Below are 19,488 nucleotides of genomic sequence, written 5' to 3'. Positions count from 1 at the left end.
TGGTGGTCCAGTTTCCTTTTAAAGTAACCGCCAGATGGTAATGGTAACACCTGGGGAGCACTAAAAGCATTCAAATGTGACACTTTACACTACCAGTTTACCAACCGTTACATCAGCTAATCACTCACCTTTCACCAAGATAATCTCCAATTGCCGTCTTGTTGAGGCCCTCACCCTTGTAAAGGAATTGAGCAATATCTTCACACGTGTTTTTCAGTAGGTCATTCTCAATGAGGAACTGTATCCCCTGAGAAGAGACACCACAGTCAGATCACAGATGGACTGCCAGCATCTGTGTCATTACCAGAACTACAGCACATGGCTTAGCTCTAACTAACTTCATAAGGCTATCATAAAATACTACCTATATTTTTCTTCTGAGTTTACCTGTATGTCTAACTTCTGTATAAGAGTAATATTGGATATATTATTTGGTATATTACTCAGGTCAAATGAGTGACCTGTGAAGTGACAGGTATTTAATGATACCAAAATTTTAAAAGTAAACCAGGTGAACTATATATTGGGGAAAGGCATCGTCTAAGCATAAGTAGACCATAAAATGTCCTCCATGTCAAACACAAAGGCAGATGAAAGAGGCACAAATTCTGAGACACAATTAAACACACACACACACACACTACCTTTTTGGGATCCATATTGAATTTCTTTCGGCCCATGGCAACCTGCTTATTCCTCTGCATGTTTTTCCTGTGAGTATGAAGGTGTCAGGGCTGAATCAGAAACATTTCTTTCTTCTTTAGCAATGCATGAAGCGAGCAAAGAGCAAGAGCCATATGATGATATGATGAACCTCCTCAATCACCTCAATCACCTACTGCCTTCCTATGTCTGTCTTATTTTCCTAATATGAGCATTAATAACCACTGGGGCCCAGTGGTATTGCTGGTTGGATGTATTACTTTTAGCAGTGGGGAGTATCTGGGATGTTGCAAAAGTAGAAACGCTGCTGCTTTTACATGTAAATCTTTAAACAAAATCTTATGCTTCCAACCAACAGATTGTGTAGCATAATCCTACTAACTTCTAGTTTTGTAATTATAGCTTGCATATTGACGATGATAATGTCAGTATGATAATTCTTACTCAGATTCTGGTTTATGATAATACAGATTTGACCTTCCAATTCCCCTGCATGCTATGAGATCACATTTCATTTTTAATGTATGAGCTGATGTGAAAGGTATGTATGAAGTGTTTCATGTTGTACTACAATGTCAAACAGCACATCATTAAAGCACTATGTTTACATTATATCTACCATGATCTGAATGCATCACTGAAACAGTAAACTGCTCTGGAAGGCTGACAAAGGGCAGGGTTTTGTACCCAAGCCTTTTAGGCAGGAACCAATTCTATATAAACTGTATAAACATCTGATACAGTTTGACCAACAAGAGACCAATTTATGACTTCTGATTTGATACAATCTGATTTTCCAATGCTTACAAATTACATTAAGAGCTTGCATTACTGAACAGTGAGTTTTGCCATAATGTAAACGTAATGTATATTTGAAATGTTTTATTTAAGGGAGCCTATAAAGCTTATGAAATATCAGATCCAGCATCAAAACCTTTATAGCCAGAATCAAAAATAGGTAGGAAGAGTGTAGAACACACTCCACCAAAACATGTACAACAGTAATAGCAATACTACTATTTCTAACAAGAACAACAACCACAACCACCACCAACCTTTCTTCAGTGGAACCCAGGTTTTCAATCTCATTCGTCACTTCTGCTATCTCATTCTTGAGTTGCTGGGGGGGACAGGACAGAGGGAGAGGGACAGAGGATGAGTGAACTAAAACAAGGAATATTAATGTTAAGGCTGGTCTTGCTAAGCTCCCCAACATTCTTCTTAATGTGACAAGGAATGCTTGAGACTTCTATGACTCAAAATGAATATTAACATTACAACAATGACTATGCAGGCATTAATAAGACATTTCACTATATCAGCCCCGGTCTAGCCCTTGCATATAATCCTCAAGTTAAAAAGGGTGAGAAAGTAGGCTTAGTACGAATGAAACAAAAAGAAGGGGGGGGGGGGGGCTGTCATTTTAAAGGCGAGGTTATGAGGAATTCTTTGAGCTCTTTGACTAGCTGGTGATTCAGTAACTAACATGGGGTGCTTGCTGGTGCAGTGTCAGGTGTAACACACTCACTGGGCAGGTCATCACACACACAAAAAAGCCCTAGAAGATCAAGTGACAAAATAAGTAAAGAATTGGCTGACAGTGGCTCATTCATGTGTGCCATGGGTAGCATATGGGACTGTAATTGGCTTTCTGCGGTGTGGACTATTATATGGATGTGTGTGTGAGTGGATAAGTGAATTACTGTGCATGTAATCCATTGCACTTAGGACCAACCCATTAGCTCCATCCTCCTTTGTAGTGGAGCTGTAGCAGTACCTGGGTATACACCAACTAGGTGATTGTGTGGGGGCTGGTTTGCAGACTCTGTCTAATATCCATACTGCCTGCATAAGCAAGCTACAATCATCTAGCAGCCCATGCCTGGATCAATACTACTCATATTACAAATCTATACAGGATACATACCGATGCATAATTACCCTCCCAATGGCCCATACTTTAACACATACTGAGGTGAAAGCAAGAATCCTTTTAACACCAGACCCAACCCTATTATGGCCAAGCACCTCTCCTCCTACAGTGCGTGACCCAGAAACCTTGCTTCAAACTCAGCACACAAACTGTAAATGCCAGGCCTGTTCAAAGGCAGCAAGAGCCTGAAATAAAACACAAACCTGATAACCTCCTTGTTTGAACAGAAAGAACCACATGCATTTATACAGTTAGAGATGTGACTATGGGTATCTTAAGTCAATCATCTAATAGAAAATAATTTCAAGCCTACAATAAAGTTTATTAAAGAAACAATTAGTGGCAGCATGAAAGAATAATTTTATAAGAGTACACGTGCCTCTTCCACTGACCTGTCTCATACAGGGAGCATTTGAATAATTAATTTCAGTCACAGCACAGGCTCATAAAAAGATGAATTAGGAACTAAGTGAATGCTCTGGTTTGCTTTTTCACTTGAGGGAAGACATAAGGCAATTACTAAGGGAAAGGAAGGCATTTACAGACTGAATAAAAATGGTTGCTTAACAAAGTTGCTAGGTTGTGAATGTCTCTGAATGGCAGCCATGAGCTCACCATCTTGACATTTACGCAAGTCTCTTTTTCATGAGCATCAACCATCAAGTCTGGATCACAGTCCCACCTGAGAATGTGCTGATGTCTGACATGTTTTTATGGATTATACAAACACTAAAAAGCAGTCCCCACATACACAATCAACCAATAACCATTGCAATATCATGAAAGAAACCAAGTTCACAAAGCACACTGGACATCTGATCATTCAACCTTATCACAATGAAACTAACTTTAGCTTATCAATATATTAACCTTGTTATTTCGACCTCTTCGAATGAACAAAAACAAATATATAAATAAATAGTATTTGAACTATTTATTTTAGTCTAATTACAAAATTCCATATAGTGACAAACAGAAAGGTAAACAGAGAAATATAAAGATTTTTTTATGCCCTGCACTCATTCATATACACTGAAGACTCTCTGAAGAGATAAATGGACAGGAAGCACTTAGACTGATCAGTGTTAAGCTTAGGACAAGAAACATCGGCCCAGAGAGGGAGCATCAGATCCACATTATCAATCAGCTCCAGTTATTCCCAAGTGGAAATGACAGCTGCGCTGGATACCATCAGTAACTAGATTTGTAAAGGAACTTAACTGCAAGCACAGCTTATGAAGTGAGTTGGATCAATTCAAAATCTGACCATTTCTGGTTCAGTGGCCAAAAACAAACTCTAACACAGAGGGCTAATGATTTCCAGTGTAACTTACTACTGCGTTAGAATACATTAGGATGGCAAAACATCAGTGCTATTAACTCAAGGTAATTAATTTTACATATTTCCCATTTTGAGGTTGGTGCTAATTCTACATAGCATGCTTCATATAAAACCTTGTAAAGCCTATGAAAATCATAAAGAAAGAGAAATATTGATATTTTTTTAAATAATAAAATGTTTTTTGTTAGTTTTTTTTTTTAAATACTGTATTGGATTTATTACACCCTTACTAATTGCTTATTATTTTTTCAGTACTTCCGTCGTTGGCAATGCTCTATTTCTGGTTCAACCAGCAAACACTTGGAGAACAAGCCCTGAGACCTATCAAACAAGTAGAGCTGTTTTACTAGCCCTTTGTCTTCTAGGGCAGTATGTGGGTGGCCCTCTCCTCCCCTTTTAAACTGTGGCAGCTGGTGCATACAAGTGTTGGGGCTGAGGGTGATCAGGGAATGATGAGTTACATGGTACTGGAATGCTGACTGAACCAGGTTGCCTCACCTACAAAAAGTCTCTGAAACAACTTCCCACCAGAGCATCACATGGCTCATCAGCTTGGAACATGTGAAGTTCTAGGCACTGTAAACCCTGTACATTATCCCAGCCAACAGTTCTTCAACAAAGTTGGCAGCGCTGTACTCAACAACTGCCACTTACACCCCCCCTTACACACACACACACACACAGTCAGGATGGGATAAAACTAAGGCATGTCAAATACTCAGTACATAGACTCCCTCACTGTAGTTCATCATGAGACTTCATGTGATGCTCCAAGGGGATCGAGTTAATAAAGCAGTGCTTTTATCAACTGTTATGCCAACAGAATTCCTCATGTGTTTTTGTGGTGTTTCCCCAACATTACTTTTACAACAATGATGCTGAGATCACTTGTGGTCAGAATAGGGAAAAAAAATGTGAAAAATGTGCAATCAAAAAGGATGATATTAAATCAAAAGAGAGGGGAACACAATGAACAGTCAAACAAAAATTCCCTAGTCAAACTGTGTGTCTGTCATTGTACTAAGGACATATATTGTGTTTATATTAAATTTCCTGCAAAGCTCCAAAACTATGCTGGTGTAGTCACCTGTACGGATGGAAAGACATCATTTTTTCCTCAAGCTGTTACTAGCATGCAATGCAAAGGGCACTCAGGGAATGACAAATGAATGAGGGGTCACACGGTGCCGATACCAATTCACATGGTATGCAAACAAAATTCCATTAAGGTTTACTCAATTGATTAAGTCATTTGAGGAAACGAAGAGGCCAAAGAGTTCAAGCCTTAGAAGAACCAGAGATCAGTATTCCAACTGCATAAAACAGCAGCGTAACTGAAGTTGCAATACCATCTGTTTTAAAGTCCATTGACCCCCATCAGCAATGCACATCATAGTCTTTTACTCAGCCATACATGTGGCCCATCATCCCTTTACACTAAAACTGAAAATACCACAGTCTTGCCTTTGTCCATCCGAGCCTTTTGATTCATGGCTTATTAAAAGTGCAAACCTAGACACTGCAAACTTTAAAGGGGTAATTAAAATATGCCTCTAAGATTTTAACAAAGAAAATAAGTGCAAATGTTTAAGACCATGGGCAGTTGGACCCACAAGAGGATGGCATTATCATTACAAACTAGTTGGTATTTATGATGAAGTTACATAGTAAGACCCCCATGAGCCTTTGAACCATCCAGTCTTACTATGTGTTTAAAACACCTCCCTGTGGAGAGGCTGCTGTAAAACGGGTAGAGAATACTCACCTGTATATCCTCAAGCAGCTCCTGCTTACGCCGTCTTATGTTTTCCAGCTCCTGCTTCTCCTCTGGAGTTAGGTCATCTGGTACTGGGAAGCAAAGGGAAAGAATGATGAGCATGTGACAAAGATTAGAAGCCAAAGCACATTCTCCAGGTGCAGGTACTTGGTAGAGATTCTGCATCTGAAGGAAAGACAAACCTGTATGCTGATTTTAATGATACAATGTTCCAATGAGCATCTTTGCCAAGTTTGTGACATAAATGAGGCCAAGATGTGTGTGCAGACATGCACAGTGCACACATACACAAATAATTATCCATTTGAGACAGATATTAAAGAGAAGACCCAGTCTTGCACACACTTTCTCAATAAATATTTAAAAGATCATACAGACATGACTGAATGCCCAGTCAGTTCACTACACACAGAAAAATAGGTCAGTTTGGGACATACACCTGCCTAGTGTTTCACCTCTCAATCTGCTGCACATACGTTTTAGCTTGAGTATTTTTATTTCATTTTGTTGACTATGCAACAAACTGTAAAATAAAAATATCTCTGATAGAAATAAGTGTCATCTGTTTATTCACCAGTGTTTTACTGGCAACTGTTCATCATCATTATCCTCATCCTTCTTCAAAAAGGTAGAAATATGAGTCACATTTTTGATCACATTAGGGGACACAGAAGAGCATGGTCTAGTTAGTCAAATCACAGCACAAGACAGCCAATCCAGCATATACTCTGCATCGTTGTTCTCAAGCAACTGAGAACCAGCAAAATGCTTGTTAGAACATAGACCAATATGGAGCAACAGGAGAGATTTTTTTAATGTTCTGCATAAATGCAAATCTGCAAATCTTCAAAAAAACAAACAAAAAAAAACATGGCATATAAACCAGTCCTGAAATACAGGGGGATCTTCTAATAATAACAACACAGAACCATATTGAACAGCATATTTCAAGACCTTATTTGTGGGCCAAATCCAAGTTAGCCATTCTCTGTCGCAGCCTAAGCAGAACGGTCAGCCATTCTATGGAGAGCTTTGATATAGGGCATCGCACACATCCTGTGCCTTTTACGCTAAATCCATAAAGGCACATGTTGAGCTGTATCAGTCTCTTTTAGGATAAGTGCACCGCCAAAGGGCAGTCAGAGAAAGAAAACCACATATGGCCTATGTGCCGCAAACCTAAAATAAAAATAGTGCCAACAAATAATGATGACCTCTCTCGCTTACCTCAGTTCTTAGTAAACATTTAGGTCATAAATCTTTGAGGATTGTAGCAATCACTTCTTTTGTGAACAACTGACCAGCCACAGCTTTTGGCCTTTTGTCTTAACTGAAAATTATTAAATTTCAAACAAACACTCCTGTATTCAGTTATACTGGCCCAGCACCAAATTGGATCCAGCAAATTCTGTAGTTTTCTCTTAAAATAATAAAGCAGATTGAGAAGCATACATATAAGTATTTTGTCCCAGACGTACCTCTCATAATAAAACCAGATACAAAACATGGTGTTTGAGAACTTTGATAGAACACAAAACAATAAATAAATAAAATGCTCATGTCATTAAGGCAGTTCTCTCAATCATGCCATTAGCTGTTCTGATTGAAATCCTTAGTCTAAAATTATTGGCCTGCTTAAAGCTATAACACAACCAGACTGGTGGGCTACAATACTAGTTAGCCCCTTTTAGACTGAATATAAAATGTTGCTGGTGTCAGGAATTGTCCTGTCCATAATGTCTGGACATCATTAGAAATTCCTAACTGGCACTTGTGTACTCCCTGTAAGCAAATACAATTTTACTACAAATACAAGGAAATGTTTTTCACTTAGTGACCCCCTAATGACCACAGTAACACACTTCTTTTACCACCCATTATCAGCCCTTTGTCTGGGAACCAAGATGCTTGACAGGCAGGTTATATAGAGGAATGAGTAGCTCCCCTCCCAAACAGCCCTACACCAACATCTCACAACTATACCAACCAACTAAAACAACTTCCTTCTGTCATGCCTGAGACGAAGAAAGAAAACTACATGCAGCACAATTCTTATTCACAAAACACATTAACTTAACAGGACCAATCCAGAAAAAACCTGGAATGGTTTTCATTTGTACTGGTATTTCAGGGGTATTGGTAATATCTATGTGGTCTATTTGTTATTACTGCCACCAAAATGATATATCCAATTCAGTGGAAACCATAGCTACAGTTTCAATAGTACTCCAACAGGAAACACTGTGTAAACAATGAGAAACTGAAAAGAAACAATCCATTATATAGCAATGGCATCTTAACATAGAACAAGCTAGAGCTTGCCATAATGCAGCCTATGGGTTTGCCAGGGTCTGGCATCATTTTTAGACCAAATACCAAATATAATTTTGGATACTTTAGTCTAAACAGCCTTAGAGCACTGCACAACAGCTCTGACCACACCATCATGTACAACAATTTTCTGCACCAATGTTCATGCAATACAAAATCTTAAAAGTGGGCTTAAATGAGGGCTTAAATTCTCATGTTTCCAACAAACAGCAAAGCTTGCCTTCTCTCAACTGAACCCATGTTAAAATATACCAAATAAAGCAACATGATAACATAAGGGGTTCTCGGAGCTTTAGGTTTCCTGAGACGCCCTGTTGCTGGATGAGTACAAAGCTGCCAGACAATGACAAATGTTAATCAGGCAAATTCTCTCGATCATCAGTTTTTCTGTTCAGCCTCCAGACACCAGCTGACAGTGCAGAACTCTGCAGTCAGCAGCCAAACAGAAAAACAGAAAAGAGGTTCCACTGAGGATTCTTCCTACACTGAGCCTAAATGTGTTAATGTGTAGATTTTTTGTTTACCTTTTAAATGCTCGAAAGGATTCAAGATCTGGGGACATTTTATTAAAGAGGACGCATACATTTAACATGAAATATGTAAAAAATAAAAAGGAGCTTTCCACAGAAGTAAAACTTTCAAGCTCAAGCACTTAAAAGAAATATCCTTTTGTGGACTGTGAACAAATGCGGGTGCACGAGAACACATAGCTCAGCAGCATAGTGCGAAATTTATCTGATCTGACAGAATAAGCTAATGGTTATATGCCATTGTTACTGTTTCCTTATAGCACTAATAATGCTAGTCATTAGAATATTCTAAACCAAATCTGTTGTATTTAACAGCTTCGAAATCCTATTGAACATGTGGCAGTTTGTCATGTCATGGCATTATATTCAATAGCTTGCTATGTAAAACTGGTTAACATTAGTTTAAAACACAGTGCAATCTGCAAAGATTTGTATTGCATAACCTCATCATAAGCTGTAAATCAGTAAAATAAAAAATAACAATAAAATGCTATTTCTCACTGAAATAGAGCTAATGTCAGTACAGTATCCAGTTGTTCATAAAAGTTACAATTTTACATCATTTTACAATAGACAACAACAAAACAATTCTAAATGATCTGATACAGCCTGTCATCTACAAGCCACATTTGAGATTAATTAGGCCTACTGCATATGAATTATCAGTTATCAATTTTTTTCACATTTCTTGCAAACATATACATTTTCAGATTAAATCAGGATTTTCATTATTAAACTTTTTTTTTTAAATTAAGAGCCTGTACTACATAATACAATAGTCCTGGCCGTCCCGCATCTGCACATATTCACACATTTTCCCATTACAATTATAGCTGAAATGAAAACAGAAGTGGCACAAAAAAGAGACAATAGAGATAGCACAGATTCGAGTTGGAAATCGGTGAAAATTTTTAAAGAAACTGATCTGTTACGATCACAAATCCAGACTGAAAATAGCACAGCAGTGCTTTGCAGCAGCGCAGCGCATGTGATAACAGCCAGGGTAGTTTTAGCAAGTCACATGATAACAGATGGGCTAGTTTGTGCACACACCGCTGTAGACCTTAACTTTGTAAAAAAGCATATATAGTAATAATATTTTTTTTTTAAATGCCCCCAAACAACTAAACTACAGCTCCACTGTGGTTTTTAATGGAAATAATATTGGACAATATTCAGATGCAAGATATCGGTATCGGATCAGTAACGGAAAAACTGGCATCACTCCATCTCTACTCTACACATTACCCCTACGTTATTTTGTGCTACAAAATTGACACACAAATTTTTGTTTTAATAAACCCTAATGGCTAAACCAAAAGACATCTGATGGATAGCGATCCTAGTCTGAGTGTGAAGAAACACCGGTCTTACCCTTCCATGTCATCCCTCTGCCTTTCTAAAACTAAATCATTGCCCGTTGGACATCTGCAACCCATCAGCACTGCAAGTCATAGACTAGCACAGATCAGTAAGCTTTACGTTCTCTGCACAAGTCTTTGAATATCAACATATGCTGGAATCAGCACTAATATGATGAATTATGGTGACATGGTAGTATCAGATTTGAGTTCCATGAGTTTAATTTTGTGTTACCCACTTAGTGACTTTAAACTTGGGCTATAGGCAAGACCAAACCAAATCAGTAAGAAGAGACAGTTGTACCTTGAAGGAAAACCCCCACAGAATCATCCAGCAGCAGCGGTGATAAATATGTAAGACACAGCATAAGCCACATGCCCTTTGTCTTCTGAGAGTAGGTGTGTCTGATTGAGAGTCTGCTGGAGAACGCTGCAGCTGCCCTGTGCTCCAGGATGCCCGAGTGCTACATCCTGGAGACTCAGATGTATCTCATATCCTTAAATTCTGAGATGCTCAACTCCTAACTGTAATGCACAACCTTGCACACCTTCACATTTAGGCCAATAAAATGATAAAAGGCCCCAAGAAGGTCCATTGGTTACTTTAATCTGACTAAAAATATCACACAATAAAGCACTCTCTCAACATGCCCTAATTAAAAATAAAACAATAGTATCTCAGTTTAATAAGTAAAATTCTTTATCCACTCAATAACATTAATGAATTATTAGTTCTCTATAAGAGTTCTGGGTTGAGAAACCGCATGGTAGCATCAGGCCAATCACAATATAGTGGGGGGGGGGGGGGTGCGCGCAGAAATGCCATGCCAACTACAGAAATCACAAGCACTTCATTTCTCTGCCTGTTTCATACATTATGAAGCCTAGAAAAATATGTAGCTACATGTTTAAAAGAGAGGTTGCAGTACGTTTTTATGCTAGTGCACCAAAAGGGAAATGTAGTTTGTTTATTCAAAAATATACACTTATCAATCTTACCAATCTTTACTGAAAAGCATACCATACACCAGCAAGCCTCTGGGCAGGCCTGCCTCTGTAGAAGCGCAGAAGGAAATCAGCAGGGCACAATCAGGCTCACAGAGCAAGCTCAGGGTGATTGACTAAGACAGAACCAAAAAGGCAGGAACACAGTCTAAGCCTTCCATAACACCTGGTAGTCTTCAAAGGACCAATGAAGTTATGCTGCAGCAATATTACAATACACAAATGGACTATTGCCTCAGAGCTGGTACTTTAAAAATACAGTGTACTGTATACAGTGTACTGCATGTAATATTTTTTCCAGTATTATGCAGATATTACGCACTGACAAATTTTATGCACTATAACTAAAAAAAAAAAAAATTTTTTTAAACAAATTGGTGCAATGTGCTCTTATGGACTTATATCATGGAACTCTCATTTTAAATCAGATTAGAATTAATTAGCTTGATTCCTTATAAACAACCGTCACATCAACAAATTAAACCTCATAGCATTTTGCTGTTTAGCATTACGCCTACTATAAGAGTTTCACTCTAAATATCACAAACATGATCTTTGTTACTAGGCCTAGATCATAATGGGCTAGAAATGTGATACTCCTATCTCCTACTGAATGTCCCCAGCAGTATGGCCTCTTTACACACTAACAGCAGTGCACCTGGTGGTTAGTCTCACAGGGCACAGCCATGTGACAATCTGAACACTATGGTTTTGGCAAGCTACATTCACACACTATCACTACATACCACAGAGAACACTGAGCATCCAATGACCACTTGGTATGCACAAATAAAATCTGGTTCATTGGTAAGAAGATTGTGCACAGTGCCTTGTCTTGGAAAACTGTCATTGTGCTAATTAACCATACAATGGAAACCATTTTCAACAGGCCAAATGGAAAATGGTTAAGTTCCTAACCATTGCATAATTTACCATTATGAAAAGATAAAGAGTGTGTTACATTATTAAAAACTTTACATTCAGGATAGTTAAAAAAACAGGTCCCAAGCTCAACATATTCTTCCTAATGACTGAGCAGAAACATGCATGCCAAACACACGCAAGAATGTCATTATACATATTAAAGATTCTCCGCAATTTGAGGTTAATTGTCCTGCATCACAGTGAAACTGAATTATCTGTGAAACATTAGGTCAAAGCAATGGTACAATGCTGTATTAAAAGAACTGAAGTTTTAGGGAAATTAAAACAATTTTTCAAAAAGCTACAGTGATTCTGAATTGTCCTGCACGTCAAAGAACAACACTTAACAAGCTGGTTAGAATGAGTCCTATCAAATTAAGAAAATGACAGATAATAAAGAGTTTATACTTGGCTAACAACTTTCCAGATCTCAGTCAAAAGACAACAAATAAAAGAAGCCAGGCAAGCATTCTCTAACATTTGCAACATTTGCTCAAAGAAGCCAGAATTCCTGCACACACACTGATAAGAGAAGGGCCAACAAACAATAGCCAAACAGAGCAACTGAGTCATCATGGACATGCATGCACAAAAGCTTATCGAAACACAAAATGTGCTGGGTTTGCCCCAATGTCACTCAAGTAACAATTCTTGCTAATTGTATGTGTGTATGTGCAAAGGGTGTGGATATATACGAGTGACAAAGCTAAAGTAAATAAATAAATAAATAAACAAACAAAAACCAATGCAGATCTTCAGTTAAATTTAGGCCTATTTGCTGAAAATCTATCCAAGAGTCCTTCTGTAAAGGGTGAGTACAATGAGCACTTACTTCATTCTGTTATCATGAGCTGTGAATCAGTCAGTCTGCCTGCCCAGATCAAAGGACCAGGATGAGTTTATACATACTACTAGCAGTAGGACCACTTCTTGTAATCCCCAGTGACCTGTGTACTCACTGAGTATGCTGCTAGAAGAACCAATGCTATCCAGTCCAATAAAGAGCAGAGACAGGCCAGAGGAGAGACCAGGACAAGCACAGGAAACTAGCACTACTGGCATTAAAGCCAGTACAGTTGCTCTCCCTATAACCGCCTCCCCCCTCCGTATGCCCACCAATCAGTGCAAACCTACCACCACTCTCCTCCCCCCTCTCCTCCAGCACAACCACAGGCATTAGTAGGCTCAGCGCCACCCTGTGGTTATTCTGTGCACTATCCCTGAAATTATTCAGTGAGGGGACACTAAAAACAGAGTAAGTGATGCAGACAAAAGAGAACAAGAGAAAAAGGAAAAAGAGGTATGATGGTAAACACAGAAGTAGGACAAAAGTCACTACACAATAGCTATTCACCATGTTTCACATCCACTTTGTACCATCTTTCTCCAAGTAAGTAGAGAGTTACTAAACATGTCCCTCTTAAATGTGTTCATGTTCAGATAGGTGTACTGTGTGTTGTCATTTCTTTCTCTCCATGCATGGAAATGAACTCTTGACTCTAATGCAAACATACAACTGAAAAGCATTTCTGTAACTAAACAAACGAACAGCTGGTATCTGCAGACACTGGGTAGACAGACAGGTCCTCTAGGAAATTGGGCTATGCTCAGCAGGATCACAAAGGCAGTGAATAAGGCTAGCCAGATCAGTGTGAAGTGTGAGAGCAGTATTTTACTGGTCACTCAACATCTGTCACTATAACCAATACTCTTCAGTATACTCTGCCACCAACAGGCTCCAACTCACAAGTTCATTTGACATTTTACACCTCAGTGAAGAAAATGCCTTTGAACTGTTATTATCACCTGCTTTGGTACAAATTAAAGTGACAGCAGGTGCACTGGAGAGGCAACAACAAGACCCCCCCCCCCCCAAAAAAAAACAGGAAATGGTTTTACAGGTGGTAGCCACAGAAAATTGCTCTCTCCTTATACTTCCTGACTGATTGTTCTCTACAGTACTGCGTTTTGTTGTGTCCTTGTCAATATTGGTAGTGAGGCGGTACCTGCAGCCCACTCAGGTTGCGCAGGTAGTCCAGCTCCTCCACAATGGCACATCCATACATGCCATCACATGAGGGTTTGCTGGATGTCCCAGCACAGTCTCAAGAACGTGGAGGACATACCAGGACATGGGCACAGACTCAAGAGCATGGAAGTGATACGAGGATATAGCCCATTACATGAAGAGTGCTGGACATGGCCATAGAAAGGCATCATCCCAGCAGCAGTACTGATCTCTTCTCCTTTGTGTAAGGAGGAACAGGAGGAGCACTGCCAGTGTCCTATACAATTACATCCACCATTCTACTTGTGTGCATGTTTCTGAAGAAACTGTCAGAAACAAAATCCATGAGGGTGGCATGAGGGCACAACGTCCTCTAGTGGGTGGGACCTGTGCTCTCAGCCCAGCATCTTGCAGCTCAACTGCGATTTGCCAGAGAACACTAGAATCGGCAGGGCCGCACTGGCAACCTGTTCGCTTCACAGATGATTGTAGGTTCACACTGAGCACATGTGACAGAGGTGAAAGAGTCTCGAGGTGCTATGGTGAAAGTTACGCTGCCTGCAACATCATCCAGCATTACCGGCTTCGCGGTGTCAGTGAAGGCTTGGGGAGGCATATCCTTGGAGAGTCACACAAACCTCCAAGTGATAACCAATGGTACCCTTACTACTCTTAGGTACTTGGATGAAATCCTCAGAGCCATTGTCAGACCTTACACTACTGCAGTGCACCCCGAGTTCCACCTGGGGCAGGACAATGCCTGGCTTCATGTGGCCAGAGTTTCAAGGCTATTCCTGGATGCCACAGACACTGATGCCATTGACTGGCCCTCATGTTACCCAGAACTAAATCCAACTCTGGGAACCTCTGGGACATTATACAACAGTGCATCCAACACCACAGACTGTCCAGGAGCTCACCGATGCCCTGATCTAGGTCTGGGAGGAGATCCCCAAGACACCATCCACCGTGTCATCTGGGGAATGCCCAGAGGTTGTCAGGAGTGCATACAGGTACATGGAGGCCATACACACTACTGGGTCACATTATGAGTTGCCATGATGAAATTCACACAAATTGGATCAGTCTGTGATTTCAATTTTAATACTTTTGATCTTTGGTGCGATATTAAATCCAACCTTCAGTGGGTTGATAATTCTGGTTTCCATTAACAGTTGTTAGTCATTTTGTTCTCAACGAAGTACACAATTTATATCAGTAAAGATTTTCAACTTTTGTTCACTGAGATCCCATGTGTGATTTAAGTGTTCCCTTAATTTCTTTTGAGCAGTGTATGTGTTTTTTTTGTTCTATCAGGCTAGGGACACACCAAAGTGACAGCAAAAATCTAATGCCAAGTATAAGCGACTGATGATCTTCCCTCAGCTCTGTTACCTGTGTGTTTATCCTCAAACACACCAGACTAGATGATGAACAACACACATATGTGCACCTGCACAAAAGAAAATAAATGGAATGGAAACCACTGCTTCCCGAAGTGTTCGCTTTTATAATGAGTGTACTGACTTCTGAATGACTCCCACTTCTTCTGGAGCTCCAATTCCTTCCATAAAATCACATATAGTAATGTCACAGTAAAGACAAATGTTCTCTCTGTTCTCTACATAGTCAACACAACAAAATTACTTTCAGTATAGCATACTATGATGTTAGCCAAGCACACTGCCTTGGTAGATCAAACCACAATATGACAAAAAACAAACAAAAACAAAACAGTTTATGTCTATAACATCTCATTTTAAATCAAAATTAGACTGAACAGCCACTCATAACACTCCCTTGTGAATGACCGCTGACACCGATTCAACATGCACAAGCAGCCAACAGAGAGCTGACAAGAACCAACTACAAGCTAATGGTGCAGAACACACTGCCCAGGTGATTGTTGGGCACTGACACCATCTGATGGCCAACAGTAAGGTCAGTGTGTCCCTAGCCTCAAACATGAATCATCTTACCAAGGGAGCAATAATTAGAACACAAGCTGTTTAGTGCTGTGGCCCTTTTAGAATAAGATTTACAGAATGCTGCTTCAGGACATTTTCTCAGTTATGGATTAAGGAACTAATTGAATTTGAACTGAATACGTAACCAAACTGAATTTGATCACAACAAAATATATGATCTGAAGCCCATTTTGGTCTGGACATTATTTTCTAACATCCTTTCATAAAATATAAAAACACCAACACTACTACTGTTAACCATAAATAAATAATATATGGGTAGGAAAAAACCCTTTCAAACATTTTGTTTGTTTTCATGTATTAAACATTACAAAGATCCAACACCAGTGCTATCTTAACTGTTGACCATTTTACAATAGAATGTCCTGTTTTTGTGATATTAAACTGGTACTGTTAACACCCTCACAGGCCTGAACAGAATGGCGTGAATGGAGTGGAAAAGTAAAAGTGCAAAGCAAAAACAAAATGTAGAAACAAGCTGGCGTTGTGAGTAGTAGATAAGGCATGATAAGCACACAATTTATAGCAAGCACTGGACTAAATAGCATTTTAATGTATATTTCATCTATTCCAGAAGGCCAGCAGATGGTAAAACACAACTAACTTAAATTAACAATTCGAATTTAGTTATTAATAAAACGTCATTCAAACCATCTCAGCGAGATGGCAAGAAAAGCAAAAATAAGCGATCGTGTCTCTCAAACTAGATTACCTGCTTCTGTCTCAATAGTATCATACGAGTTCACGTAACTTATAAAAAATAAAACACAATAGCGAATATGCCAGAGGACAGTCGAAGGTTACTCTGTTGGCTAGTGGGCTCAATATACTCAGCTAGCTATCTAACGCTAGCTAACCTAGCAAACTCAGTTTGAAAATACACACAACGTACCATAGGTTTTTATTCCAGTTTTAGCAGAACCTTATCTGCACCTTTACTATGTTATACAGTATAAAAAAGTTACATGACGAATGATTGTCAGATATCAACAGTGCACATTCCGTTGGCACAAAACTATCCTTAGTTAGCGATAGCTTAACACGAACATTATTAAACATGGATATTTTGTTCATTCGCGTTTAAAAAGAGGCATGGACCTGTTACACTTCCGTGAGCAATCGACAGTCATTAGACATCAAGAAAATGTAGCTAAAAAACAAGTGGCATTTGAAAACTGAATTAATTTTTTAAAGTAGCGAACAAACAAGCGCTAGCTATAAGGGACCAGTAACGTTAACTAGCTTGCTAGCCAACAAAGTCTCGATTTACTCACCGACTCCATCTTCCGAGTTCAGCACCATCGTTGACAGCGCTTTGGGTGCTCTGTATACCCGAGCAAACTTATAACCTTTGCTTGGGTATTGGTAAAACTAGCTGGATTATGTTTACTTAACAACTAGAAACGTTTATAATTTAGCTAGCTAGATTCTCTCACCCTAATAGCAAAGTGGAAAGAAGAAACTTGCTTCAAAATACCACTCTAAAAACTTTCGGTTGCTGCGGTAAAACATACATGGGTGCTAACATGCCATGCTTTGCAAACTGGGAGTTACCACGCATTAATTTCTAGCAGCCAATCCCTTCCTTCACTCCAATTAGACTCCCCCTTTGGGTGCAAGCTTGTACTCCGCACGTAGGGTACGCAATATAACCCTGCCAGCCCCTTACTCCCACCAATATGTAAACGTAAAATATTAATGTAAGCACCGGGAAAAATCAAAATGCTTCCCAGCCAACATGTCCACATGGGCTCCACATGGGTTTTAACTGGGCAACGTGAGCTTTATCTGGGCATGGTCTTAGAGTGGGAATTTAATATTTTATCTGGGCATGGGCATAGAGTGAACATTCTGATGGGTCGCATTCGGACCCCGTTTGGGTTATTTACAGGACCAATTGGATTATAGTTGCAGGCCCCAGTGAGATCCATATGGGCCCTATTTGGGCCATGTTTGCATTTTCTTTTTAAACATATAGCCCATATAGCCTTATTTAATAAGCTACTACAAAGGTGATATATTTATAATACATAAGTTTGTGCCACAGCTCATGCAAAAGAATGGCAGAAGTGGGACTTTCTCTGGCACACAAACATAAAGGAATAGGGTTGGTCCGCATGCCATTTCAGTATAACTCGTGAACCAATTTTAAGAACTGGTTCATTTGTTCAGAATGTTAAAACGTGGGCAAAGCTAATGAACCATTCTCTGATTTGTGGAGTAATACATCCACTCCCCCACTACCGCCCCCACCCTCCTAAATTGCTGTGGATTTTTTTCACAACAGCCAGAGACAATTGCTGAGGAAAGAAAGCAACATTTCATCCAATTTCTCTCCTTTTGCTATATCTATGTAAAAGATAATTATTTTCTAAAAATTTGATGTTTGGTGTTATCTTAATTTCTAACAAACCTAGCTAGAACAACCATAGCCATGGTGTAATTACTGCAGTACATGGTTGGATTTTTACACTACTAAATGATTTGTAGTGTACTACATTATCATAGTGTACTTATGATAATATGTCCTTGAGTGCTATGCTCTTATCCAACAGTTTTGCAAAGTAAGAAACACAACCCTGAAACTGTTTTAAGTACTAAATGCAGCAGCTGGAAGAGACCAATTGTTCTCAATAGACCTCACCTGAAACCCACCTTGGTGGCCCACTTGGCATAACACAAATAGCATCATTTTAAGTGTGCCCCAGAAGTGTGATGCAAGTTGTCATATACATGTGAGCCTCATGTGGGATAGTGCTGTGCTGATATTTGAGCCCCCTCTGCACAACCCATATGGGACCTATAAATATTTGTCCATTGGCTTCATATGGGACCCATATGGGTCCATATGGGATTACTGCCCAATAGGGCTCCATTGTTGCCCACCTTGGCTCCATCATTATCCCACATAAAGGGATAACAAGGGGCCAGTGGATCATTGCTCATACAGGCCCAACTGAAGCCCACCTTGACCCCATTATCGGCCCACAGGGGCTAACACATTTGGGGTCCATATGGAACTGATGGATTTTTGTGGGTCCCAACTGGCTGCCCTAAATGGGCCCCAATGCCAGCCCATTTCAAACCCTTGTGGAGCCCACATGGACATGCTGACTGGGCTATAACCATGGGCAAAATGTTTTTGACTAACTTTTTTTCCAATAGAAGAAAGACTGCTGCATATGATAAAACATGAACTTCAGTCTAGATTTAACTGCAAAAGGCACAAATTACTTTTTTTTCACAAATGAACTTCACTAACTAACCAGACTATACATATTTGTGTAGGGCATGGTCCTTGCCTATGTCACCAAACATAAGCATGTAGACAAATTAATCAAAACCTCATCTAAAGAAGCTAGCTAAGTGGTCTGTGGGGACGAGGTCATATAAATCTCTACTGAGTTACAGTCCATCACATGGTAAAATCAGTAAAATACAATGTCATACATATAATTAACAAGGAGCACTATGGTGTAATTACAGTACAAAACAGCTGGAAATAAACAATTCTGCACTTAAAAGAAAGTCTTATGTGACCAAAAATGATTGGTTTGAGTTTGAATTAACCACAAAAGATAGAACTCTTTATGGGAGAACCTTTCCACAAGAGTAAGTTATACAGA

General features: G+C 39.4%; 1 protein-coding gene across 4 annotated transcripts in view; it reads right to left on the bottom strand.

Moving 5' to 3' along the window:
* cyth1b (cytohesin 1b) overlaps positions 1-19,488 on the bottom strand; it is a 48,119-nt gene that overhangs the window by 8,597 nt on the left and 20,034 nt on the right. For 2 of the 4 annotated variants that reach the window (XM_081697626.1, XM_081697623.1), the window contains exons 2-5: positions 5,704-5,786; positions 1,719-1,783; positions 645-711; positions 129-247 (exon numbers count right to left, since the gene is read on the bottom strand). In XM_081697626.1, the coding sequence (XP_081553752.1) occupies positions 129-247; positions 645-711; positions 1,719-1,783; positions 5,704-5,786 (334 nt within the window). Of the gene's footprint in view, positions 1-128; positions 248-644; positions 712-1,718; positions 1,784-5,703; positions 5,787-12,698; positions 12,886-17,136; positions 17,418-19,488 lie in introns of those variants that run through there. The other 2 variants (XM_081697625.1, XM_081697627.1) reach the window with 2 other exon arrangements.

Source organism: Electrophorus electricus, chromosome 15 (genome assembly GCF_041902795.1).
Source record: "Electrophorus electricus isolate QZ-2024a chromosome 15, ASM4190279v1, whole genome shotgun sequence".
NCBI lineage: Eukaryota > Metazoa > Chordata > Actinopteri > Gymnotiformes > Gymnotidae > Electrophorus > Electrophorus electricus.
Note: the sequence above shows the minus strand (reverse complement) of the source record. Positions and strands in the feature narration are given on the sequence as shown.